Source organism: Callithrix jacchus, chromosome 13, assembly GCF_049354715.1.
Source record: "Callithrix jacchus isolate 240 chromosome 13, calJac240_pri, whole genome shotgun sequence".
In the NCBI taxonomy this organism is placed as follows: Eukaryota; Metazoa; Chordata; class Mammalia; order Primates; family Cebidae; genus Callithrix; species Callithrix jacchus.
The window spans coordinates 40,313,811-40,338,561 of NC_133514.1; the positions used below are offsets into that span (position 1 = coordinate 40,313,811).

The 24,751-nt window shown below is 36.4% G+C and overlaps 1 protein-coding gene across 10 annotated transcripts in view; it reads right to left on the bottom strand.

The window, feature by feature from the left end:
* Positions 1 to 2,287: 2,287 nt before the first annotated feature.
* Positions 2,288 to 24,751, bottom strand: part of LOC100398771 (A disintegrin and metallopeptidase domain 3-like) — an 80,647-nt gene continuing 58,183 nt past the window's right edge. For 9 of the 10 annotated variants that reach the window (XM_035270356.3, XM_035270353.3, XM_035270348.3 and 6 more), the window contains 5 exons: positions 24,311 to 24,388; positions 22,276 to 22,390; positions 6,019 to 6,184; positions 4,986 to 5,036; positions 2,288 to 2,448 (listed from right to left, as the gene is read on the bottom strand). In XM_035270356.3, coding sequence (XP_035126247.1) covers positions 4,988 to 5,036; positions 6,019 to 6,184; positions 22,276 to 22,390; positions 24,311 to 24,388 — 408 coding nt within the window. In that variant the 3' untranslated portion in view covers positions 2,288 to 2,448; positions 4,986 to 4,987. Of the gene's footprint in view, positions 2,449 to 4,985; positions 5,037 to 6,018; positions 6,185 to 19,988; positions 20,263 to 22,275; positions 22,391 to 24,310; positions 24,389 to 24,751 lie in introns of those variants that run through there. The other variant, XM_054243873.2, reaches the window with a different exon arrangement.

A 24,751-nucleotide genomic window follows, 5' to 3' on the forward strand; every position in this document is an offset into this window, starting at 1 on the left:
CCCATTGTGCCAATGGTACATTTCCTCCCCAGCCAAGGAATTTAGCCAGGTCTGAATCAGGGGAAGGATACAAGGATTAAAGTAACCCATTTGCACAGAACAAGGGTTTCTTCCTCCAGGACCTTCCCCTTTTGCCTCTTAAGCTTTTTCTTCTTTTTCACATTTTCTTTCTTTCCCTCCTTCCTTCCTTCCTTCCTTCCTTCCTTCCTTCCTTCCTTCCTTCCTTCCTTCCTTCCTTCCTCCCTTCTTCCTTTCTTTCTTCTTTCTTTCTCTCTCTCTCTCTCTTTGTTTCTTTCTTTCTTTCTTTCTTTTTTCTTTCTTTCTTTTGAAACGGAGTTTCACTCTTGTTACCCAGGCTGAAGTGCAATGGCGTGATCTCGACTCACCGCAACCTCCGCCTCCTGGGTTCAGGCAATTCTCCTGCCTCAGCCTCCTGAGTAGCTGGGATTACAGGCACGCGCAACCATGCCCAGCTAATTTTTTTGTTTTTAGTAGGGACGGGGTTTCACCATGTTGACCAGGATGGTCTCGATCTCTTGACCTCGTGATCCACCCTACCCCCAGCACTCTGCTTATGATAGAGAAAATAATGGAAGAGTGACCCCTGCTGGCTGATAACTGAAAATTCAGCAGGGCTCATTTGAGACCATCTAAATAGATAGAAACAGCCCCTGAAATAACTTGTCTCAAATTCGATTCCAAGCATCAGGCTGAAGTCCTAGAAAGGAAAACTAGATTTGAGGGATCCAAAGGTAGGCGTTCCCTGCTTCATGGGTGCATTGGCAGGTGGCACCTGTCTTTTAGAATGGGCAACCAGCTGTCTTTACCACCCCAGCTTGTACTCCTTTAGAGTGTATCTTGAACCACTGGAACTGCTTTGACACTCAGAATATGGAGGGAAACTGCCTCATAGCCCTCTGCATAAATTTGTGGCCTAATTATGGACTAGAATGCCATTCATTTCAGTACCATCTGGCAGTTGGACCTTTTCCGTAGATGGGAGGACAGATGGTCTGAGGGCTATCTCAAGTCTATACCTTGAAGGGCAATCCAGACCTTTGCCAACAGTGTAGGATTGATCCAGCCCTCCTGTTTGCTGTCTCAAGAAAGGCTGCAAGGGGTGAGCTTAGGGAACTAAAGATACAAATCCTAGAGGCACCCCCAGCAAAGAAGCCAGCTCCCTTCAGCCCTGCTCCTCTGGGTCCACCTCAATCTCCCTATCCAGCTTCAGCCTCTCACCTTCTCCTGGAAATCCTCACCTGAAACAAGCCCAAGTCTCACCTTTGCCCCTCCAATAGATGCCTGGTGAATGTGGACCCAGTAAAGTCCAGATCCCCTTCTCTCTACAAGGCTTAAAGTAAATTAAGGGGGATCTTGGCAAGTTTTCAGATGGCCTTGTCCAATATATAGAGGCTTTCCAGAATTTCATCCAAGTGTTGGAACTCACCTGGAGAGACATTATGTTACTTTTGAATCAGACTCTGATAGACACTGAGACACAGGCTGCTCTACAAGCAGCAGAGAGATTTGGGGATGAGCTTTGTAGGACATAGCATCAAGGAAGAGGGCGAACATCATCCAACTGGAAGAGAGACAGTACCAATGGAGGACCCTGGATGGGATCCCAATGGTGAGATCAGAGAATGGAAGAGGAGATACTTACAGGTGTGCATAATGGAGGGCTTACATAGGAGCAGGACCAAGCCTCTCAATTATACTAACCTATCCATGGTTGACCACGGAGTTGAAAATCCCACTGCCTTCTTGGAAAGGCTCAGAGATGACTTGGTAAAGCACCTCTCTATCTCCTGATTCAGTTGAGGGGCAACTAATCCTAAGGGATAAATTTATTACTCATGCAGCCCCCGATATGAGGAGGAAGCTACAGTCCCTGAGGCCAGGTAGTACTTTAGAGAACCTCCTGAAAGTAGTCACCTCCATCTTTTATAATAAGGACAGGGAGGCCCAGGAAAGAGAGGAATTACAGGAAAGAGACAAGGGCTTTAGTGGCCACCAGGCAAGCCCCAGAATTCCCAGGGTGCACCTGTTAACTACTACAGATGTGGCAAGAGAAGCAGACCAGCAGACCAGCAGATGAGGGGTTTGAGTGGGGAGTGATGGAACAGCCCTGCCGCATGTCCTGTGAGGGAGATCAGTGAACTCTCATGTTTCAGAAAGCTATAAGCTTATAATGTAACAACCTCCAAAGTTAAAAGGAAACAAAGCCACTTATTTCCTACTAAGGATCATGGTGGGTAGAAGAATCAATAGACACAAACTTCTATGCTTTTAGTCATAGGATTTATTTTGCTTTGTGAAATTGAAATCTTTAAGCCATAACAAAATGAGAGTAAAATTTGTTTTCATTTTTAGATCAGATCAATTAATGGTGAGTTTATTGGTAATGTCCTTTCTTCATCTTATGGCTTTGATTTTATCACTTGGTTACTGTTGCAGAGGAAATATAGAAAAATAGAAATGTTAAATCTTCATTGTTAGTAAAAGCTATTATTTACTATTCAACCATTGGTAGAACACTTAGTTAGTATAATGAGAAACAGATTATACTAGTGCAGTCTGTCTGTAAATCAGAAAATTTATAAATCTAAACTTATTTTTCAAAAATGAATTGTAATAGCTACATTAGAAGGGAATATTAAATTGATATTTATATTTTAATTTACAGTCTCTAAGCTTTACATGGATAAAAGAAAATCAACAAAGAGTGTTTTTAGCTCTCCCTTTTATTCTAATGCAAAATGTCCATCCAGTCACTACTCTAAAGATCAGGCCTCTGTCATATCTCTGAAAACGTTTTCGTGCTTTTCCTCCTCTCAGCACATCCTGCCTATGCATTCAGCAGTCTCTTAACTGCTTCGCTACTTTCCAATTGTGAATGAAACTATTTTTCCTATTTTATCCCAGTGAAATTTGTAAACTGCAAGACATATAGTACCAAATCCCTTTCTTACCATCTTAAAAAGTACTTTACCTATGTTCTTATTCATATAGAAGAACATTTAAACTTCTCATTGTGGCATACGTGATACTTGTTTTGGCTCATGGTTATCTACATGGATTTTATATCTCAGTATTCATAAACTTGCAATTTCCGAGAACTTTGGGAGGCCAAAGTGGGTGGATCATGAGTTCAGGAGATCGAGACCATCCTGGCCAACTTGGTGAAACCCTGTCTCTCCTAAAAATACAAAAATTAGCTGGGCATGGTAGTGTGTGCCTGTAGTCCCAGCTACCTGGGAGGCTGAGGCAGGAGAATTGCTTGAACCCAGGAGGTAGAGGTTGCAGTGAGCCGAGATCATACCTTTGTACTCTTGCCTGGGTGAGAGAGCAAGAACTCTATTTCAAAAAAAAAAAGGCCAAAATTTTGTAAAAAAGAGGGCTGGTTTTACTTTTTAGCTCTGCTATTTTCCTGATGTGTATCAATACCCATATTATGTAAGCACTTTTTCTTATATTCTACATCCAAACTGTCAGTATACTATTGTGTCACCTTCAAAATGTATCCATAAGACCATCCTTCCTACCCTTGGTCTGAAGCACCATCTTTTCTCTCCTGTGTTACTGCAATGGTTTCTCCACATCTACTCTTTCCATCATATAGACTGTTTTCAACAAAGCAGCTTTTTAAAGTGTAAGTCGCATGCTTGGAATCTGCACCCTCTGGTTATTCCTCCCTTTCACTCAAAGTAAAAGACAGATGGCCTCCAAGAGTGCCAAGACCCTCCATGGGTGTTACTTCTCTGACCTAATTGCAACAGAAACCCTCTTGGTAACTCTGCTCCAGATAGAATGACATTCCTGATATTTTTCCAACATTCCTGAGTTGTGTTAGCATCATATCGTATATGTTTTGAAAGATGCTGTGAAGATATTTGCATGGATAATGCCAGGTCTATGCTTGTGTGAGATAGATTTGATTTGCAGCTGGAATGGAAAAGCTCTGTCTTCATCTCTGGGAAAGCCTGGATGTCTGGTTTTGACTTTTTGCTAGGATAAGGGAAGTAGTGTTTATGATGAGCCATTTACAATTTAAAATAAGAAAGTATGGGCCCTAGTGGCTCTCTAATTCCCAATGGTTAGTGGAAGATAGGGAAACAGAGACTCATTGACTTAACTATCAACAAAGTCAGATATGAGTGAATGGGAGCTAAGTAATTAGATAAACTCCTGATCTCACTCTTGGTTGGATTTTTGAATTTTCTGTTTACTGTCAGTGATGGGCCTAATACATCAAATACCATCATTTCTTTACACATATGAATTAGAACTTTGAACAATACATGTGAATGCCTATTTTATCCCAACTTAAAGATAAAAAGAAAGTATCTTTCTGCTTTTGAGGGAAGGTGTACTTAACATGTTGCCTGGCATCTCAATCAATGTAAATTCCATTCCCAGTCCGCAGTCATGTATCAGACTATTATTTGTTCAAGATTATGGCAATCTTAAGAGTTTAAACTCTAAAGTCAGATTGCCTTAAGTTAAACTCCAACAAAATACTCACTAAAATTACTTTTTCCTGGTAAACCAATTGATTTCCTTTTACCCATTTCCTCATCTCTAAAATATGGATAACAATACCTATGGCAACTTAATGAAGATCAATCACAGTAAATGTAGAGAGATAATCTGTGTAAATCACCCAATGAGAACCTTAAATAAGGCCAAAGGAGGTGTGATTGCTTATGACTATTTTACAAAAATATAATCTCTTTAACATCATTTTGTTTACAAAATGTTCAATAAATCTCTAATATTAGTTAACATTAAATATTTCTATATCAGTATAAAATAATCAACATCAAATATTTTTCTTATCTTGGTGTTACTGTATGGCATTAATAAATAGGGGTCGAGATGATGAAATATGGGAATAATAGTTTTCTAATACTGAGCTATTGTTAAAGGCAAAACAATACTCCATGAATTATCATTTTCTTAACAATTTGAATATTTGAGGTCACCTTTAACTCTGTGACTGTCCGTTTGTACTACTGCTGTCTTCTGAGATAGATCTGTATGAAAGAGATAACATTAGAAAAAACTGTAATCTTGAGTGAAATCAAGAAAAGTTTAAAAAGCTAGATTTGCATTAATTAACCAACCAATATGTTTCAAGTGGCCAATGCAAGCAGAGCAGTCAATTTGGAAACAGTGGACATAGGCAAGAAGGGGTGACATCAATTTTAAAGCCTCTGAGTCATAAAGAGAATGACCTAGTTCCTAGTTCCTGATCATTCGTTTCATCACTATCTTTTTTTGCTTCAGCTCTATTTCATTTCTTACCCTTGCAGCCCTGAAACCACTTAGTGTTGTAAAACTTGGGCTGTGACCAGATTTTGTCATTTTAAATAAATGATCCTACTTGTTTATTCTTCCTTTTGAATTCTCAAAACCCTAAATATTCATGAAGCAAATTACAGTTTGTGGGGTGTTACAGTAAAAAAAAAAAAAAGCTGTGCAGGTACCTTACTTATTTCAGAAAAACATGAGCCTTATTTCACAAAAACATGAGCCATATTAACTTTGCACAAAATACAGAGTATTCTGTCTGACTTCTCTCACTCATTTGGTACAATCTCCTATTTTCTTACTTTCTACATATTCTGTTGACAAACTTTTCTTCCCTGACTATTTCTGTGGACCTTTTTGGCACAACTGGTTGTCAATGTAAGAGAAATGGGGGTCCCTGGGAAGTCAACAGAACTTCGTAAACAATTGTTGACAACTTGGTTTCCCATGTGAAAGGCAATGAGGCTTTACTGAATAGCTTTAAGTATTTTTGGCCCTGTAAGAACATGTGGAATACTTAGCTGACTGATATTTGAAAAAAACAAAAAACAAACAAACAAAAAACTGTGCTATATGCTGAGAACTTACTCAGTATTTCTAAACATTAATCCAATCCATCCTAGAATCCCTACCTGGATTCTGAATTGCATTGAATTCTTCCCATAATGAATTTTAAATTAAATTAAAAATCATACATTTACTTACCTGCTGCTTACTGTTCCTGCTTTGCTCCAAAATCTCTTCATTTTGTTCCATGTAAGAATGACAATAGCAATTAAAACGAGCAAAGGTAAAAAAACGTAGAAACTGATCAAAAGACCATTGTGTTTAGGAGCAGCCCGTCGTTTTGGAAACAAGGGTTCACTTTTTTCTGAAAACGTGAGAGTACCTTTTTAACTATTTGAAAAATAATATGCAAATTATACAGAATTTGAATTATAAACATTTAGAACTCAAATAACACAGTTAAAGAATGAATATATTTGAATTTAAAAGTGTTATTCAGCATCCTTTCACTGGGCCCCAAAGTACATGATACATTTTGTATGTCAACTGAATACACTTATACATATACTTGACAATAAACAGTCATTGACAATATATAACATTGTTGACATAAATTTACTTATAATCCCTTCATGTATACTTAATATTTACTTACATGATGTCATCTATTTTAGTGTGTCATATTGTTTTGTGAACTGCATTGAGTATATTCACGTTGTTATGCAACCATCACCACTACTCTCCTTCAGAACTTTCTCATTCTACAAAGCTGAAACTTTTTATCCATTCAATATTAACCTACCATTTTTCCCTCTCCCCAGAAGAACCACGATTCTGCTTTGACTCCATGAATCTGACTAACCTAGGTACTAATGGAACTCAGCCGCTGGCAACCACCATTCTACTTAGACTCTGAGTTAGACTCATAGAAGCAGAATTACATATTTGTCATGTTCTGACTGGCTTATTTCACTTATCATAAGGTATTCAGTTTATATCTACATTATAGAGTGTGACAGAGTTATTCATTTTAAGGATAAATAATCTTCCATTGTATGCCTATATCATATTACGGTTATCCATTTATTTGTCAATAAACATCTTGGTTTTCCCTGTTTTGACCATTGTGAATAATGTTGCTATAAGCATGGGTATACAAATATCTGCTCGAGTCTCTGCTTTTAACATTTTCAGGCATATACGTAGATGTGGAATTTCTGGATAATATGCTAATTTTGTGTTTAATTTTTTTTAGCAACTAGCATGCTGTTTTCCACAAAGACTGCATTATTTTACATTTTCACTAGCAATGCAGAGAGTTCCAATTTTTTCATATCCTGGTCAACACTCAATATGCTTTGAATTTTTCTTTTTAATAGCCATTCTAATAGGTACAAATTGATATTTCATTGTGGTTTTTACTTGCGTTTCCTCAAAGATTAGTAATGTTAACATGTGAAAAACACACTTTTTATGTGCTTACTAGCCCTCTCCACATCTTTATATTTCCTCAAAGATGAATTATTCAAGTACTTTGCCCATTTGTAAAAGGAATTATTTGTCTTGTTATTGTTGTTGCCCTGTAAGAGTTATTTATATATTCTTAATATTAATCCCTCATTAGATACATTATTTTAACTATTTTCTTCCATTCGACAGATTATCTTTTCACTCTTGTGAGTATCCTTTGATACACAACAGTTTTTAATCATGATGGTTCCTAATTTATGTTTTTTCATTTACTGATGGTGCTTTTGGAGTCATATCAAGGAAATCATTGCCAAATTGCACGTTATTACAATTTCCTATTGTCTTCTGTTTTAAGGGTTTATAGTATTAGTTCTAACATTTAGACTGTTGATCTATTTTGAGTTAATTTTTGTATGTTGTATCAATAAGGGCCATACCTCATTCACTAGCACGCAAATACCCAGATATCTCAATATGACACATTGAAATGACTGAACTTTCCTGAATGAATGGTTTAGGCATTCTTGAAAATCATTAGACCATGTATGTAAAAATTTATTTCTGGGATCCATTTTTTATTCTTTTGGAAAACTTCAGCTTTCTTATCAAGAAAGTACAACAAAGTCCTGGAGACTTTGGTCTTTCTGTCATAGTTTTTGTTGAACACATTTGAGAATTCAGTCTTTTTTTTACTTCTTCTAATAATATGAGGAAGACTATTGACAAAAGAAAATATTATACAATTATTAATCTGACAAATGCAAAGAAATATAAAGCAGCAGTTTCGCCTGTTATTGTTGTTTTAGACTGTTCAGGCTGTTGTAACAGAAATATCATAAACTGGGCAGCTTACAAGCAATAGAATGTATCTTTCATTAGTCTGGAGGAAGGGAATTCCAAAATAGAGGCACAGTCAGGTTTATTCTCTGGGCCTATTTCATGAATCATAACCATCTTCTTGTTCTAACCTTACATAGTGGAAAAAATGAAGGATCTCTCTTGGCTTTCTTTTATTAGAACACTAATCCTATTCAAGGGGGCTCTAAGAGCTCCACTTCCAAGTACCATCAAATTATGAATTAGGTTACAAGATAAAAATATTGAAAAATGCAAACATTTAGTCTATAAAAATATTGCAATTGACCATATAAATGAAATTTCAGACTACAGGTCTTTAGATGATGATATCCTAATTTTTTTTCAAGTCAAGAATGAGTGAGTCAATGGAATATTTCAAAAGAAAAAAGACAAAAGACAAAATGGATACATAGAATTCTCATCTGGTAATCATTTAATAGGAAAACATTCAGCATGCAATATTTTCATAAAAACCTGGGATTTCTTGCATTGTAAATAAGACTTAATAGTATTCAATCTTCTATGGAAGATGTACATGAACAACCATTGGATATTGTTCACAAATGGACAAATAGTGAAGTTAAATTTATGCAGAGTTGATTGAATGGAGTCAGTGTAGGAGTTCAAAAACTGAGTAATTATTTTTGATGGTTATTAAAATAAACTGAAAATATTTTAATTACTGTACAAAGAGGATAATATCAGCAAAACTGTGACCATCAATGTTGCCTTTGAAGATGTAAATGCACACACACACACACAAAAATCACAAAGTATAGTCACTCTAACCTACTAAAGATGTACTTCAAATATTCCTCACAATTACAGAAAAGATATGTTCTAGATACACGTTTGACAGCAGGAATTGTATTCAAAACACATAGAGCACTTTGTTACATATCCTTCAAAGACTAGAGTAAAATATTGAGTTTTCTGTGTTTAAATTTTTTTTTATTGCATTTTAGGTTTTGGGGTACATGTGCAGAACATGCAATACAGTTGCATAGGTACACACATGGCAGTGTGTTTTGTTTCCTTTCTCCCCTTCACCCACATTTGGCATTTCTCCCCAGGCAATCCCTCTCCACCTCCCCCTCCCACTGGCCCTCCCCTTTTCCCCCATATAGACCCCAGTGTTTGGTACTCCCCTCTCTGTGTCCGTGTGTTCTCATTTTTCATAACCCGCCTATGAGTGAGAATATGTGGTGTTTCATTTTCTGTTCTTGTGTCAGTTTGCTGAGAATGATGTTCTCCAGATTCATCCATGTCCCTACAAACGACACGAACTCATTATTTCTGATTGCTGCATAATATTCTATGGTGTATATGTGCCACATTTTCCCAATCCAGTCTATCATCGATGGGCATTTGGGTTGATTCCAGGTCTTTGCTATTGTAAACAGTGCTGCAATGAACATTCGTGTGCATGTGTCCTTGTAGTAGAACGATTTATAGTCCTTTGGATATATACCCAGTAATGGGATTGCTGGGTCAAATGGAATTTCTATTTCTAAGGCCTTGAGGAATCGCCACACTGTCTTCCACAATGGTTGGACTAATTTACACTCCCACCAACAGTGTAAAAGTGTTCCTTTTTCTCCATATCCTCTCCAGCATCTGTTGTCTCCAGATTTTTTAATGATCGCCATTCTAACTGGCGTGAGATGGTATCTCAATGTGGTTTTGATTTGCATCTCTCTGATGACCAGTGGCGATGAGCATTTTTTCATATGATTGTTGGCCTCATATATGTCTTCTTTCATAAAGTGTCTGTTCATATCCTTTGCCCACTTTTGAATGGGCTTGTTTGTTTTTTTCCTGTAAATCTGTTTGAGTTCTTTGTAAATTCTGGATATCAGCCCTTTGTCAGATGGGTAAACTGCAAAAATTTGTTCCCATTCTGTTGGTTGCCGATTCATACTAGAGACAGTTTCTTTTGCTGTGCAGAAGCTGTGGAGTTTAATTAGGTCCCATTTGTCTATTTTGGCTTTTGTTGCCAATGCTTTTGGTGTTTTGTTCATGAAGTCCTTGCCTACTCCTATGTCCTGGATGGTTTTGCCTAGATTTCCTTCTAGGGTTTTTATGGTGCCGGGTCTTATGTTTAAGTCTTTAATCCATCTGGAGTTAATTTTAGTGTAAGGTGTCAGGAAGGGGTCCCGTTTCTGCTTTCTACACATGGCTAGCCAGTTTTCCCAGCACCATTTGTTGAACAGGGAATCCTTTCCCCATTGCTTGTTTTTGTCAGGTTTATCAAAGATTGTATGGTTGTAGCTATGTTGTGTTGCCTCTGATGCCTCTGTTCTGTTCCATTGATCTATATCTCTGTTTTGGTACCAGTACCATGCTGTTTTGATTACTGTAGCCTTGTAGTATAGTTTGAAATCCTGTAGTGTGATGCCCCCCGCTGTGTTCTTTTTGCTTAGAATTGACTTGGCTATGCGGGCTCTCTTTTGGTTCCATATGAAGTTCATGGTGGTTTTTTCCAGTTCTGTGAAGAAAGTCAATGGTAGCTTGATGGGTATAGCATTGATTCTGTAAATTACTTTGGGCAGTATAGCCATTTTCACGATATTAATTCTTCTGACCCATGAACATGGAATGTTTCTCCATCTGTTTGTGTCCTCTCTGATTTCGTTGAGCAGTGGTTTGTAGTTTTCCCTGAAGAGGTCCCTTACGTTCCTTGTGAGTTGTATTCCAAGGTATTTTATTCTTTTTGTAGCAATTGTGAATGGCAGTTCGTTCTTGTTTTGGCTCTGTTTAAGTCTGTTATTGGTGTAGAGGAAGGCTTGTGATTTTTGCACATTGATTTTATATCCTGAGACTTTGCTGAAGTTGCTTATCAGTTTCAGGAGTTTTTGGGTTGAGGCGATGGGGTCTTGTAGGTATACTATCATGTCGTCTGCAAGTAGAAACAATTTGGCTTCCACCTTTCCTATTTGAATACCCTTTATTTCTTTTTCTTGCCTGATTGCTCTGGCTAGAACTTCCAGTACTATATTGAATAGGAGTGGTGAAAGAGGGCATCCTTGTCTAGTGCCGGATTTCAAAGGGAATGCTTCTAGTTTTTGCCCATTCAGTATGATATTGGCTGTTGTCATAAATAGCTTTTATTACTTTGAGATACGTTCCATCGATACCAAGTTTATTGAGGGTTTTTAGCATAAAGGGCTGTTGAATTTTGTCAAATGCCTTCTCTGCATCAATTGAGATAATCATGTGGTTTTTGTTTTTTATTCTGTTTATGTGGTGAATTACATTTATAGACTTGCGTATTTGAACCAGCCTTGCATCCCCGGGATGAATCCTACTTGATCATGATGAATACGTTTTTTGATTTGCTGTTGCAGTCGGCTTGCCAATATTTTATTGAAGATTTTTGCATCTATGTTCATCATGGATATTGGCCTGAAGTTTTCTTTTCTTGTTGGGTCTCTGCCGGGTTTTGGTATCAGGATGATACTAGTCTCGTAGAATGATTTGGGTAGGATTCCTTCTTTTTGGATTATTTGGAATAGTTTCAGGAGGAATGGTACCAGCTCCTCTTTGTGTGTCTGGTAGAATTCGGCTGTGAACCCGTCTGGACCTGGGCTTTTTTTGTGTGGTAGGCTCTTAATTGCTGCCTCGATTTCTGCCCTTGTTATTGGTCTATTCATAGTTTCAGCTTCCTCCTGGTTTAGGCTTGGGAGGACACAGGAGTCCAGGAATTTATCCATTTCTTTCAGGTTTACTAGTTTATGCGCATAGAGTTGTTTGTGATATTCTCTGATGATTGTTTGAATTTCTGTGGAATCTGTGGTGATTTCCCCTTTATCATTTTTTATTGCATCTATTTGGTTGTTCTCTCTTTAATTTTTAATTAATCTGGCTAGTGGTCTGTCTATTTTGTTGATCTTTTCAAAAAACCAGCTCTTGGATTTATTGATTTTTTGGAGGGTTTTTCGTGTCTCAATCTCCTTCAGTTCAGCTCTGATCTTAGTTATTTCTTGTCTTCTGCTGGGTTTTGAGTTTTTTTGATCTTGTTCCTCTAGCTCTTTCAATTTTGATGATAGGGTGTCAATTTTGGATCTTTCCATCCTTCTCATATGGGCACTTATTGCTATATGCTTTCCTCTAGAGACTGCTTTAAATGTGTCCCAGAGATTCTGGCATGTTGTGTCTTTGTTCTCATTGGTTTCAAAGAACTTCTTTATTTCTGCCTTCATTTCATTGTTTATCCAGTCAACATTCAGGAGCCAGTTGTTCAGTTTCCATGAAGCTGTGCAGTTCTGGGTTGGTTTCTGAATTCTGAGTTCTAACTTGATTGCACTATGGTCTGAGAGGCTGTTTGTTATGATTTCAGTTGTTTTGCATTTGCTGAGCAGTGCTTTACTTCCAATTATGTGGTCAATTTTAGAGTAGGTATGATGTGGTGCTGAGAAGAATGTATATTCTGTGAATTTGGGGTGGAGAGTTCTGTAAATGTCTATCAGGTTTGCTTGCTCCAGGTCTGAGTTCAAGCCCTGGATATCCTTGTTGATTTTCTGTCCCGTTGATCTGTCTAATATTGACAGTGGAGTGTTAAAGTCTCCCATTATTATTGTGTGGGAGTCTAAGTCTCTTTGTAAGTTGTTTAGAACTTGCCCTATGTATCTGGGTGCTCCTGCATTGGGTCCATATATGTTTAGGATCGTTAGCCCTTCTTGTTGTATCGATCCTTTTACCATTATGTAATGTCCTTCTTTGTCTCTTTTGATCTTTGTTGCTTTAAAGTCTATTTTATCAGAGATGAGGATTGCAACTCCTGCTTTCTTTTGCTCTCCATTTGCTTGGTAAATCTTCCTCCATCTCTTTATTTTGAGGCTTTGTGTATCCTTGTATGTGAGATGGGTTTCCTGGATACAGCACACTGATGGGTTTTGGCTTTTTATCTAATTTGCCAGTCTGTGTCTTTTGATCGGTACATTTAGTCCATTTACATTTAGGATTAATATTGTTATGTGTGAATTTGATACTGCCATTTTGATGCTAGCTGGCTGTATTGCCTGTTAGTTGTTGTAGATTCTTTATTATGTTGATGCTCTTTAGCATTTAGTGTGATTTTGGAATGGCTGGTACTGGTTGTTCCTTTCTATGTGTAGTTCCTCTTTCAGGAGCTCTTGTAAAGCAGGGCTGGTGGTGACAAAATCTCTGAGTACTTGCTTGTTCGCAAAGGATTTTATTTTTCCTTCCATTCTGAAGCTCAGTTTGGCTGGATATGAAATTCTGGGTTGAAAGTTCTTTTCTTTAAGGGTGTTGAATATTGGCCCCCACTCTCTTCTGGCTTGTAGAGTTTCTGCCAAGAGATCTGCTGTGAGTCTGATGGGCTTCCCTTTGTGGGTGACCCGACCTTTATCTCTGGCTGCCCTTAGTATTTTCTCCTTTATTTCAACCTTGTTGAATCTGACGATTATGTGCCTTGGGGTTGCTCTTCTTGCAGAATATCTTTGTGGTGTTCTCTGTATTTCCTGCAATAGAGTGTTGGCCTGTCTTGCTAGGTGGGGGAAATTTTCCTGGATAATGTCCTGAAGAGTATTTTCCAGCTTGGATTTATTCTCTTCATCACATTCTGGTACGCCTATCAAACGTAGGTTAGGTCTCTTCACAAAGTCCCACATTTCTTGGAGACTTTGTTCATTCCTTTTTGCGCTTTTTTCTCTGATCTTGGTTTCTCGTTTTATTTCATTGAGTTGATCCTCGACTTCTGATATTCTTTCTTCTGCTTGGTCAATTCGGCTATTGAAACTTGTGCATGTTTCTCGAAGTTCTTGTATTGTGTTTTTTAGCTCCTTTAATTCATTCATATTCCTCTCTAAGTTATCCATTCTTGTTATCATTTCCTCGAATCTTTTTCCAAGGTTCTTAGTTTCTTTGCATTGATTTAAAACATGTTCTTTTAGCTCACAAAAGTTTCTCATTATCCACCTTCTGAAGTCTAATTCCGTCATTTCTTCACAGTCATTTTCCATCCAGCTTTGTTCCCATGCTGGTGAGGAGTTTTGCTCCTTTCTAGGTGGCGAGGTGTTCTGGTTTCGGGTGTTTTCCTCCTTTTTGCACTGGTTTCTTCCCATCTTTGTGGATTTATCCATCTGTCATCTGTGTAGTTGCTGACTTTTCGATTGGGTCTCTGAATGGACACCCAGATTGTTGATGATGGAGTATTTCTGTTCCTTGGTTTTCCTTCTACCAGTCTAGCCCCTTCGCTGTATGACTGCTGAGGTCCACTCCAGGCTATGCTTGTCTGGGGTGCACCTCTAGTGGCTGCGGAACAGCAAGGGATGCTACCAGTTTTTTTTTCTGCTATCTTTGTCCCAGGATGATGTCTGCCAAATGTCAGTCTTATGGGTATAGAGGGGTCAGGGAGTTGCTTGAGGAGACAGTCTGTACTTTGTAGGTGCTCAAGTGCTGAGCTGTGAGCTCTGTTGTTCATGCAGGGCTGCTAGGCTGTTATGTTTAGTTCTGCTGCAACCTAACTCATAAGAAAACCCCTTTTTTTCTCAGATGTTCTGTTTGGGGGCGGTTTGGGCTTTCCTTGTGAGTGACCACCTCACTGTCCTGCCCAACTAGGAGGCAGTCTAGTCCCTTTTTGCCTGCCGAGGCTCCGCCCTGCTGCTGAGGTTTGCCCTTTTGCTGCAGGCTCTGCCCCTGTGCTGTGGTCTCCGCCCTGTTGCCAGGGGCTACACCCTGCAGCGGAGTCTCTCTGTTGTACCGGGTTGCCTCTGCAATGGCAGGCTGTGTCAGCAATGGGCGTGTACCTCAGTAGGGGCTGATTGCCTCAGTAATGGCTGAGGCCCCTCCCCCACGGAGCTGTGCTTTAAGCAAACCTTTTCACCCGGAGAGTTTGGAATCGCCGTTTTGTTTGTCGCACTGCGCTCCCCCAAACACTGAGTCCCTAGGATTCCCTGGGCTGGGTCACGGTTCAAGACCCGTTCAGTCTCAAGTTCAGCCCTCTCGGGTCTCAGTTTGCCAGTTCAACAGGGTACCTGGCGTCCCGCGTCTCTTTTATACTTGGGAATTTCCCCGTTCAGTGGGCAACTAAGATCCGTCTGGAAATGCTTCCTTGACTCACCCTCTCTGCGCATCCAGCGAGAGCTTCAATCCTGGGTTGTTCTCACAGCACCATCTTGAGTCCTCCGTGTTTAAATTTTTTATTGAAATTTTTCATAAAACTGATTTTCACTATTTTTATTTCTACTTTTATAAATTTCCTGTAATATGTTTTTTAAATAAAAAAAGAGTTTTGGGCCTACAAGTTATAGGTAACTACAAGTTTGTGTCTAAGTTCAGACAAAATAGAATTCAAAGCAAAGATAAACATTACAGAAATTATTGAAGCAACAATGCACCAGAAATAAATCTAAACTACACATACAGTAATAAAGAAAAAATCAAAATAAAATGAAATACAAACTAACATAATAAAATAAAAAATATATAATTATGATTAGAATTTTTAAAAACTCCTTGGCAATTGATAGAAGTAAAAAAATATCAGTTAGTTCCTTAAAAAGCATAAGCTACTTTAACTCATCTAATAAGAAAGAGATAATATTATTGTTGGTGTATTTATTTTTAAAATATTTATTTAAGAAAATCTTTATTTTAAAAACTCCTCTGGAATGAATCTCCAGACCCATATGAATTCACTGGACATTATTGCCAATTTTTTTAAATGCTAATTTTAAGCAATCACTTCTAGAATACAGAAAAGGAGTAAACACTTCCCAATTCATTTTATGATTTCAGTTTTAGTTGATAACAAAACAACATAAAAACAAGTACAAGGAAGAGAGAGAGAGAGAGAGAGAAACAGGCAATGACTCTCATCAACCTAGACACAAAAATCCTTAAAAGAATACTAACAAATCAGATTTAATAAAGTGCAAAAATTAATAAATCATGATGAAGGAAAATTTATTCTGTATTTTCAAAATTGGTTCAAAATTAAAAATCAATGTAATTAATCATATCAGTGGTCTACAAGGTTCGTACATTTCTATCAATACTAAAAAGAATTTGCAAGATTAATATTGTTAATGATAAAACATCTCAATGAATACATATTAAAGGAAGTTCCTCAAACAAATAATATCTACGAAAGCCCTACAGCCACTATCATACTTAATGGTGAAGTAAATTCTTTTCTGCTAAAATAATTATTAAGGTGAGTTGTTTACTCAACAACTCTTATTCAGCATAGGCCTGGAAAGTCTAGGAAGTGCAATAAAATAATAAAAGTAATACTTATTGGAAAGGAAGAAAGAAAACGGTTATCTTCAAAGTTATCTGAAGATGACATAATCGCCTATGTAGAAATCCCAAGAACTTGCAAAAAAAACCAAAAAATCTCAGAACTAAAACCGAATTCAATTATATGGGGAAATATAAAATTGATGTGCAGAAATCAATGATTTATTTGTATATCAACAAGGAACAAGGGGAAATCAAAACACAAAAAAACACAGATCACCTAAAATTGCTCAAATAATAATAAAATAAAAAGAAAAATAAATACATGATATATGGTAAAAATTACAATAGTCTGATTAAAGAAATCAAAGCAGATTTCTTTCAAATGGAGAGATATACTGTGTTCATAAATTGAAAGATCCAATAACAATGAAGATGTAAATTTTTCCTAACTTGATTTGTAGAAATCACAGCAAGATTTTTAAATAAACATAGATGAACTTATGCTATTATATATGCATAAAGAGAAAGAAGAGTTCTGAGAATAGCTGCAGCAATATTGAAAAAAAAAGAATAAAGTGGCAGGAATCCTTTTTTTCAGACGTAAAAGAATGTGGTACTGGTGTATGGAATAAGACAAATCAATGGAACAGAACAGAGACCTAGTAAAATACCAACAAAAATGTGTTCAATTAATTTTTGACAAAGGTGCAAAAACACCTTAATATATGAGAGACAGCTTTTCTAAAAAATTATGCTAGAATATTTGTAGCTTCAAGTCTTGGATTTCAGGCCTTGATCCATCTTGAGTTGATTTTTGTATAAGGTGAGAGATGAGGACCCAGTTTCATTCTCCTACATGTGGCTTGCCAGTTATCCCAGCACCACTTGTTCAATGGGGTAACCTTTCCCCACTTTATGTTTTTGTTTGCTTTGTTGAAGATCAGTTGGCTCTAAGTATTTGGGTTTATTTCTGGGTCCTCTATTCTGTTCCATTGGTCTATTTTTATACCATTCCCATGCTGTTTCAGTGACTATGGCCTTATAGCATAGTTTAAAACCAGGTAATGTGATGCCTCCAGATTTGTTCTTTTTGCTTAGTCTTGCTTTGACTATGTAGGCTCTCTTTTGGTTCCATATGAATTTTAGGATTGTTTTTTTCTAGTTCTGTGAAGAATGATGTTGGTATTTTGATGAAATTGCATTGAATTTGTAGATTGCTTTTGGCAGTATAGTCATTTTGACAATATTAATTCTACCCATTTGTTTCCATTCATTTGTGTCTTCTGTGACTTATTTCAGCAATGTTTTGTAGTTTTCCTTGCAGAGGCCTTTCACCTCTTGTGTTGGGTAAATTTCTAAGTATTTTATTGTATATTTTGCAGCTATTGTAAAAGGATCTGAGTTCTTGATTTTATTCTCATCTTGGTTGCTGTTGGTGTACAGGGGAGCTACTGGTTTGTGTAACTCAAATGAAAAAGGTACTTGTACACACATGTTTATAGCAGTACCATTTGGACTTGCAAAAATGTGGAACCAATGCAAATGCCCATCAATCAATGAGTGGATAAAGAAACTGTGATATGTGCTACCTGACTTCAAACTATACTATAAGGCTACAGTAATTAAAACAGCATTATACTGGTACTAAAAACAGAGATATAGACCAGTGGAACAGAACAGTCTTCAGAAATAAAACCACACATCTACAACCATCTGATTTTGACAAACCTGATAAAAACAAGCAATGGGGAAAGAATTCCCTGCTTAAAAGTGGTGTTGGGAAAACTGGCTAGCCATGTTCAGGAAGCAGAAACTGGACCCCTTTCCTGATACTTTATACTAAAATTAACTCCAGATGGATTGATGATTTAAATATAAGACCTAACACCATAAACATCCTAGAAGAAAACCTAAGCAAAGCCATCAGGATCTAGGCATAGGCAAGGACTTCATGACTAAAACACCAAAAGCAATGGTAACAAAAGCCCAAACAGACAAATATGATCTAATTAAACTAAAGAGCTCCTGTATAGCAAAAGAAACTATCATTAGAGTGAACCGACAACCAACAGAATGGGGAAAAATTTTTGCAATCTACCCATCTGACAAAGGGCTAATATCCAGAATCTTCAAAGAAATTAAACAAATTTACAAGAAAAAAAAGCAAACAACCTCATCAAAAAGTGGGAGAAGAATATGAACAGACACTTCTCGAGAGAAGATATTTATGCAGTCAACAAACATAGGAAGAAAAGCTTATCACCACTGGTCATTAGAGAAATGCAAATCAAAACCACATTGAGATGCCATCTCACACCAGTTAGAATGGCAATCATTAAAAAATCTGGAGACAACAGATGCTGGAGAGGATGTGGAGAAGTAAGAATGCTTTTACACTGTTGATGGGAGTGTAAATTAGTTCAACCATTGTGGAAGACAGTGTGGCATTTCCTCAAAGATCTAGAAATTGAAATACCATTTGACTCAGCAATCCACTGGATATATACCCAAAAGATTATAAATAATTTTACTGTAAAGACACATGTACATGTATGTTCATTGCAGCACTGTTCACAATAGCAAAGACTAGGAACCAACTCAAATGCCCATAAATGATAGATTGAATAAAGAAAATGTGTCATGTATACACCATGGAATACTATGCAGCCTTAAAAAAGGATGAGTTTATGTCCTTTGCAGGGATATAAAGAAAGCTGGAAACCATCATTATCAGCAAACTAACCCAAGAACAGAAAACCAAACACCACATGTTCTCACTTGTAAGTGAGTGCTGAACAATGAGAACACATGGACACAGGAAGGAGAACAACAGACCTGGAGGTCCGTTGTTGGGAGAGGCTAGGGGAGGGATAGCAGGGGGTGGGAGCATAGGGGAGGGATAGCATTAGGAGAAATACCTAATGTAGATGACAGAGTGATGGATGCAGGAAACCTCCATGGCATGTGTATACCTATGTAACAAACCTGCATGTTCTGCATATGTACCCCGGATTTTAAAGCATAATTTAAAAATAAATAAACCGTGATACATATATATGATGAAATAGACATTAAATGGAATGAATTAATGGCATTCACAGCAACCTAGTTGGGATTGCAGACTATTATTCTAAGTGAAGTAACTCAGCAATGGAATACCAAACATTGTATCTGATCACTTATAAGTGGGAGCTAAGCTATGAGGATGCAAAGGCATAAGAAAGATGCAATGGACTTTGGGGACTCAGGGAGAAAGAATGGGAAGGGGGTGAGTAATAAAAGACTACAAATTGGGTTCAGTGTATACTGCTTGAGTGATGGGTGTACCAAAATCTCACAAATCACCACTGAAGAACTTACTCATGTAACCAAATACCACCTGTTCCCCCCAAAAACCTATGGAAATAAAAAATTAAAAAAATTATGCTAGAGTAATTGAACACCCATTTATCAAAAATTTAACCTGACATATTATCAGGTTAAAATTTGACATTTTATCTCTCATTCCATATAAAATTAGTTTAGAATGTATTATGGGCTTAAATGGAAGCCATAAGGCTATACATTTTAGAACTATTATTGCAGAAAATATTCAGGTCCTAATACTCATAAAGAGTTCATATACTTGATACCTTAAGCACAATCCAGTAACTAGAAAAGTAGACTTTCTCAAGTAAAAGCCATATAAAAAGAAATTTGTGGTCGGGCGCGGTGACTCATGCCTATAATCCCAGCACTTTGGGAGGCCGAGGCGGGTGGATCACAAGGTCAGGAGATCGAGACCATCCTGGTCAACAAGGTGAAATGCTGAGGCAGGAGAATTGCTTGAACCCAGAAGGCGGAGGTTGCGGTGAGCCGAAATCGTGCCATTGCACTCCAGTCTGGGTAACAACAGCGAAACTCCATCTCAAAAAAAAAAAAAAAAAGAAATTTGTTCTGAGATAAAACAAATTGTAGACTTGGAGAAAATATGTGCAAATCACACATTCAACAAAATACATGCATCTGTAAAACATAAAGTCTTTCATAAACACGATAATTTTTCTTTTTTCCTTTTCAATTTCTGTCATCAATGTTTTATAATTTTTATTGTAGAGATATATCACCTAGTTTATTCCTAGGTAGTTCATCTTAGTTATAGCTATCATAAATGGAATTGCTTTCTTGGTTTGTTTTTCAGATTGTTAGCTGTTGGCATATAGAAATGCTACTGATTTCTGTGTGTTTATTTTGTATTCTGCACCTTTACTGAATTTATCAGTTTTATAATGTTAAAATACCTGTCCCATGCAAAACAATCTACAGACTCAAGGCAATTATTCACAAAAATCAAAAACACAATCCTAAAATGTATATGCAGACAAAAAACCCAGACTAGTCAAAGTCACCCTAAGCAAAAAGAACAAAACTGGAGGAATCATGTTACCTGAGTTGATACTACACAAAGCTATAGTAACCAAAATAGCATGATGCTGGCATAAAACAGATACACAGATAAATAAAACAGCATAAAGAACCCACAAGTTAATCCACATATTTAAAGTCCATTTATTCTCAATAAAGGTGTCAAGAACGTACATTGGGGAAAGAACAGTCTCTTCAATAAATAGTGCTGTAAACTAGATAGCCATATAAAGAAGAATGAAACTAGATCCCAATCTCTTGCCATATGCAAAAATCAAATGAAAATGAATTAAAGACTTAAATCTAAAACCCTAAACTATAAAACAACTAAAACAAAACATTGGGTAACCTCTCCAGGACATTAATTTGGGCACACGTTTCTTGATTAAAACCTCAGAAACTCAGGCAATCACAGCAAAAATTGACAAATAGGATCACATCAAGCTAAGAAGCTTCTAAATAGAAAAGGAAACAATCAACCAAGTGAAGGGACAACCTACTGAACAGAAGAAAGTATTTGTAAACTATTCATCTGACAAGGGATTAATAACCAGAATATAAGAGGAGCTCAAACAACTCAATAAAAATTTTAATTTGAAAATGAGCAAAAGATCTGAGTAAACATTTCTCAAAAGAATGCATGCAAATGGCAAACAGGTATATTAAAAGAGGCTCAATATCACTGATCATCAGGTAAATACAAATAAAAACTACAATAAAATATCATCTTATACCAGCTACTCGGGAGGCAGAGGCAGGAGAACTGCTTGAACCAGGACCCGGGAGGCAGAGGTTGCAGTGAGCAAAGATTGCACCACTGCACTCCAGCCTGGGCTACAGAGCAAGACTCTGCCTCAAAAAAAGAAAAAAAAAGTAATTGCCACTTCAGCATATTGACATATGAATCAATTCCTCAAGCATTTATTCAAGTACACAACTCTAATAGTAAAAACAAATATATTTGTTCATGACTTTTCATCAAATCAATTTAAAAATGTTCAGTGCCTCAGACTATTCATATGCTGTAGGCATGAAAAAATTAATGATTTTTTTCTCTCAATATTACAAAAACACTTAAATTTAAAGATTCAATTTGATTGTGGATTGGGATATCACAATAGGTGACATCCTTGGAATACACAAACTACATGATAACACTACAACCATTTCTATCATTTATTCCTATATAGAAAACTCTGTTGTAAAATAGAAATATTCTGAGAACCCTGCTTGAAGTGAAGGGGAGGCCTTTTAAAATGCTCACTTATAGGTTAGAATTATAACTATACAGAAAATTTTGGTTGGCAGAATGATTTAGAGCTGTCTGGCTCTATATCCAAGTTAGTAGCCACTAGCCACAGTGGTCATTTCAATTTAAATTAAATAAGGTAAAATACCGTTGAAATTTCAGTTCCTTCGTTGCACTTTCCACATGCTAGGTGCTCGATAGTCACACAGGATGGCAAAGATGTAGACCATTTCTATGAGAGCAGAAAGCTGTATCTAGAGACTAACCTGATGAAAGCCAGTATCCATCATCGATACTTCCTCCTGGTGATGATATTGCTTGCTCACAATTTGGAGGAGCATAACCAGGATCACAGTGACAATTGAAATGTTCATTGCAAACCTAAAACCAAAACAAAAAAACAAGACAAATTATACAACTAAATTAACTGCCTTATATATGATTGTTAGTCAATATAAAATTTTAAAATATTACCATTTAATATAAGGAGCTTTAAATTTAATATGAAAAAAATTAGAAATAAAAGGTAGTATAATAAATGTCCATGCAATATATTTTCAAAAATCATAGAGGTATCTTCTTGTCTCTTACATTTCCAAATAAAAGGAATAATTCTTAATAAAATTTAAATGCTTTTTATTAGAAGGGCATGCAGGTTATGATGTTACAAACTATAGAATTGTGGGAGTAAAAATTTGTTATGAATTGTGCTGGATTTAAGAAAAATAATTGTGATGAAAGCCAAATTTTATTTAAAAATACGGGGGAAAGCCAAAATTTCAAGATGCGTGCTCAATCAGATACAACATCAACATTTATATAGAAAGAAGAAAGAATGTATAAATGCGATCTGGCAGATGATTAGAAAAAGGGCCAGTAGGCTGGGAGCGGTGGCTCACGCCTGTATTCCCAGCACTTTGGGAGGCTGAGGTAGGCGGATCACGAGATCAAGAAATTGAGACCAGACTGGCCAATACAGTGAAACCCTGTCTCTACTAAAATGCAAAAATTAGCCGCATGTGGTGACGCGTGCCTGTAGTTCCTGCTACTCGGGAGGCTGAGGCAGGAGAATTGCTTGAACCCGGGAGGCGGAGGTTGCAGTGAGCTGATATCCCGTCACTGCACTCCAGCCTGGCACCTGATGATAGAGCAAGACTCTAAAAGAAAGAAAGGAAAAGGGCCAGTAGAGAATTTAGAAATCAATACATACAAAATTAGTTAGGAAAGTAAATTAAAACTAAGCAACAAAAAAAGAAACTGTAAATAATAGATATGTAAGTAATTTTGGAGAAAAATTGATGTAAGCCACACACGTCAGTTTTTTTCCCTAAATTACTATAAAAAATATGAACCATCAATATGGCAGAAGACACTGACCATAAAGAGACAAATGCATGCTTAGAATGACATAAAGTTTACAAAAGCCAGTAAAGAAGTTTACTATACATGAACAAACAGAAATGCAAGTGGTAGAAATGACCATACTTAGGAACTGTATTATTAAAAATCAAATAAATGCAAATTAACAATAGACTTAGCATGTTAAAAGAGACTAAAAAGATTAATACAACTAAGCTGGACAGAATATGAGGAAATGCACATTTTCATATATGATAGGTGGGAGAAAAAAACTGGTATAATGTTTCTTGAAGACAGTATGTTACTTAGGAAAATTCAATTGTTTATATATTCGGCCCAAACAAATTTTATTTGCTAGTCATTTAAGAAAGCAGGTAAATGTGCAAAGGTAAATTTATAATAATATCTATTGTATTACTATTTATAATTAAGCTAAAATTTGACATCAATTGAAATGCTGTCAATGAATGGCATTTCAAATATTGTATGGATGATCCACGTAGTGAAATAAGTTGAAGCTGCTGAGGAATGAAACAGATCTTAATGGACTGAAAACTCCGATTCTATAAATCAATGTGCATAATAGTATGTGAATGTTCATAAATATTAAGTACACATACAATTATAAATATTATGTATATGCATAAAAGTATAAGCATAATCCTTAATAAATCCATTTCCAAAATTGTGTAATCTTAATCTAACGTTATAATAACGGATTCTGTTTCATAGTGCATTTTTTACAAAGTGTATACTTATTTGCTCAAGAGGCCAATAACAATCTGATCATACACATAAATTATATATATATTATACATATAGTGAATCTACAATTTTCAAAAAGAAATTTTCACATCTAATACTTGTGAACTTTATTATTATCATAGAAAATGTTATTCCATAGATTAATTATACTAAGAAATAGCGTAACTTGTTACATACCCCATTTCCTCCGCAAGTTTTGTTACACTTTTCTATATTTATGTCACCAAGAAATTTGCATTGTTTTGATTGACATGCCTAAAATGTTAGAAAGCAAACAACTAAATGTAAAGTCAAGAGATAGGAATCATGTTTGTACAAATATCATATGCACAGGAGATATACAGAACAGGTAAATCTGAATTTTGTAACATTTTATTTTAATAAAAAACATATGAACAATTTCTAAATGGTATGTTATTACTTAATAAAAAATATTGCAAATGAGATATTTTATCTTCAGAAAGCAGAAATATACATTTTTATTACAAGCTGGTATAAGAAAAATGTAGCCAGCTTGTACTAGCAAGTTTTAATTTATAGGGCCTCTTTTAATATTTTTTATGCATCATTCTATTATTTATTCATATAGACTTTTAGAAGAAGATATTTTTATGCTCA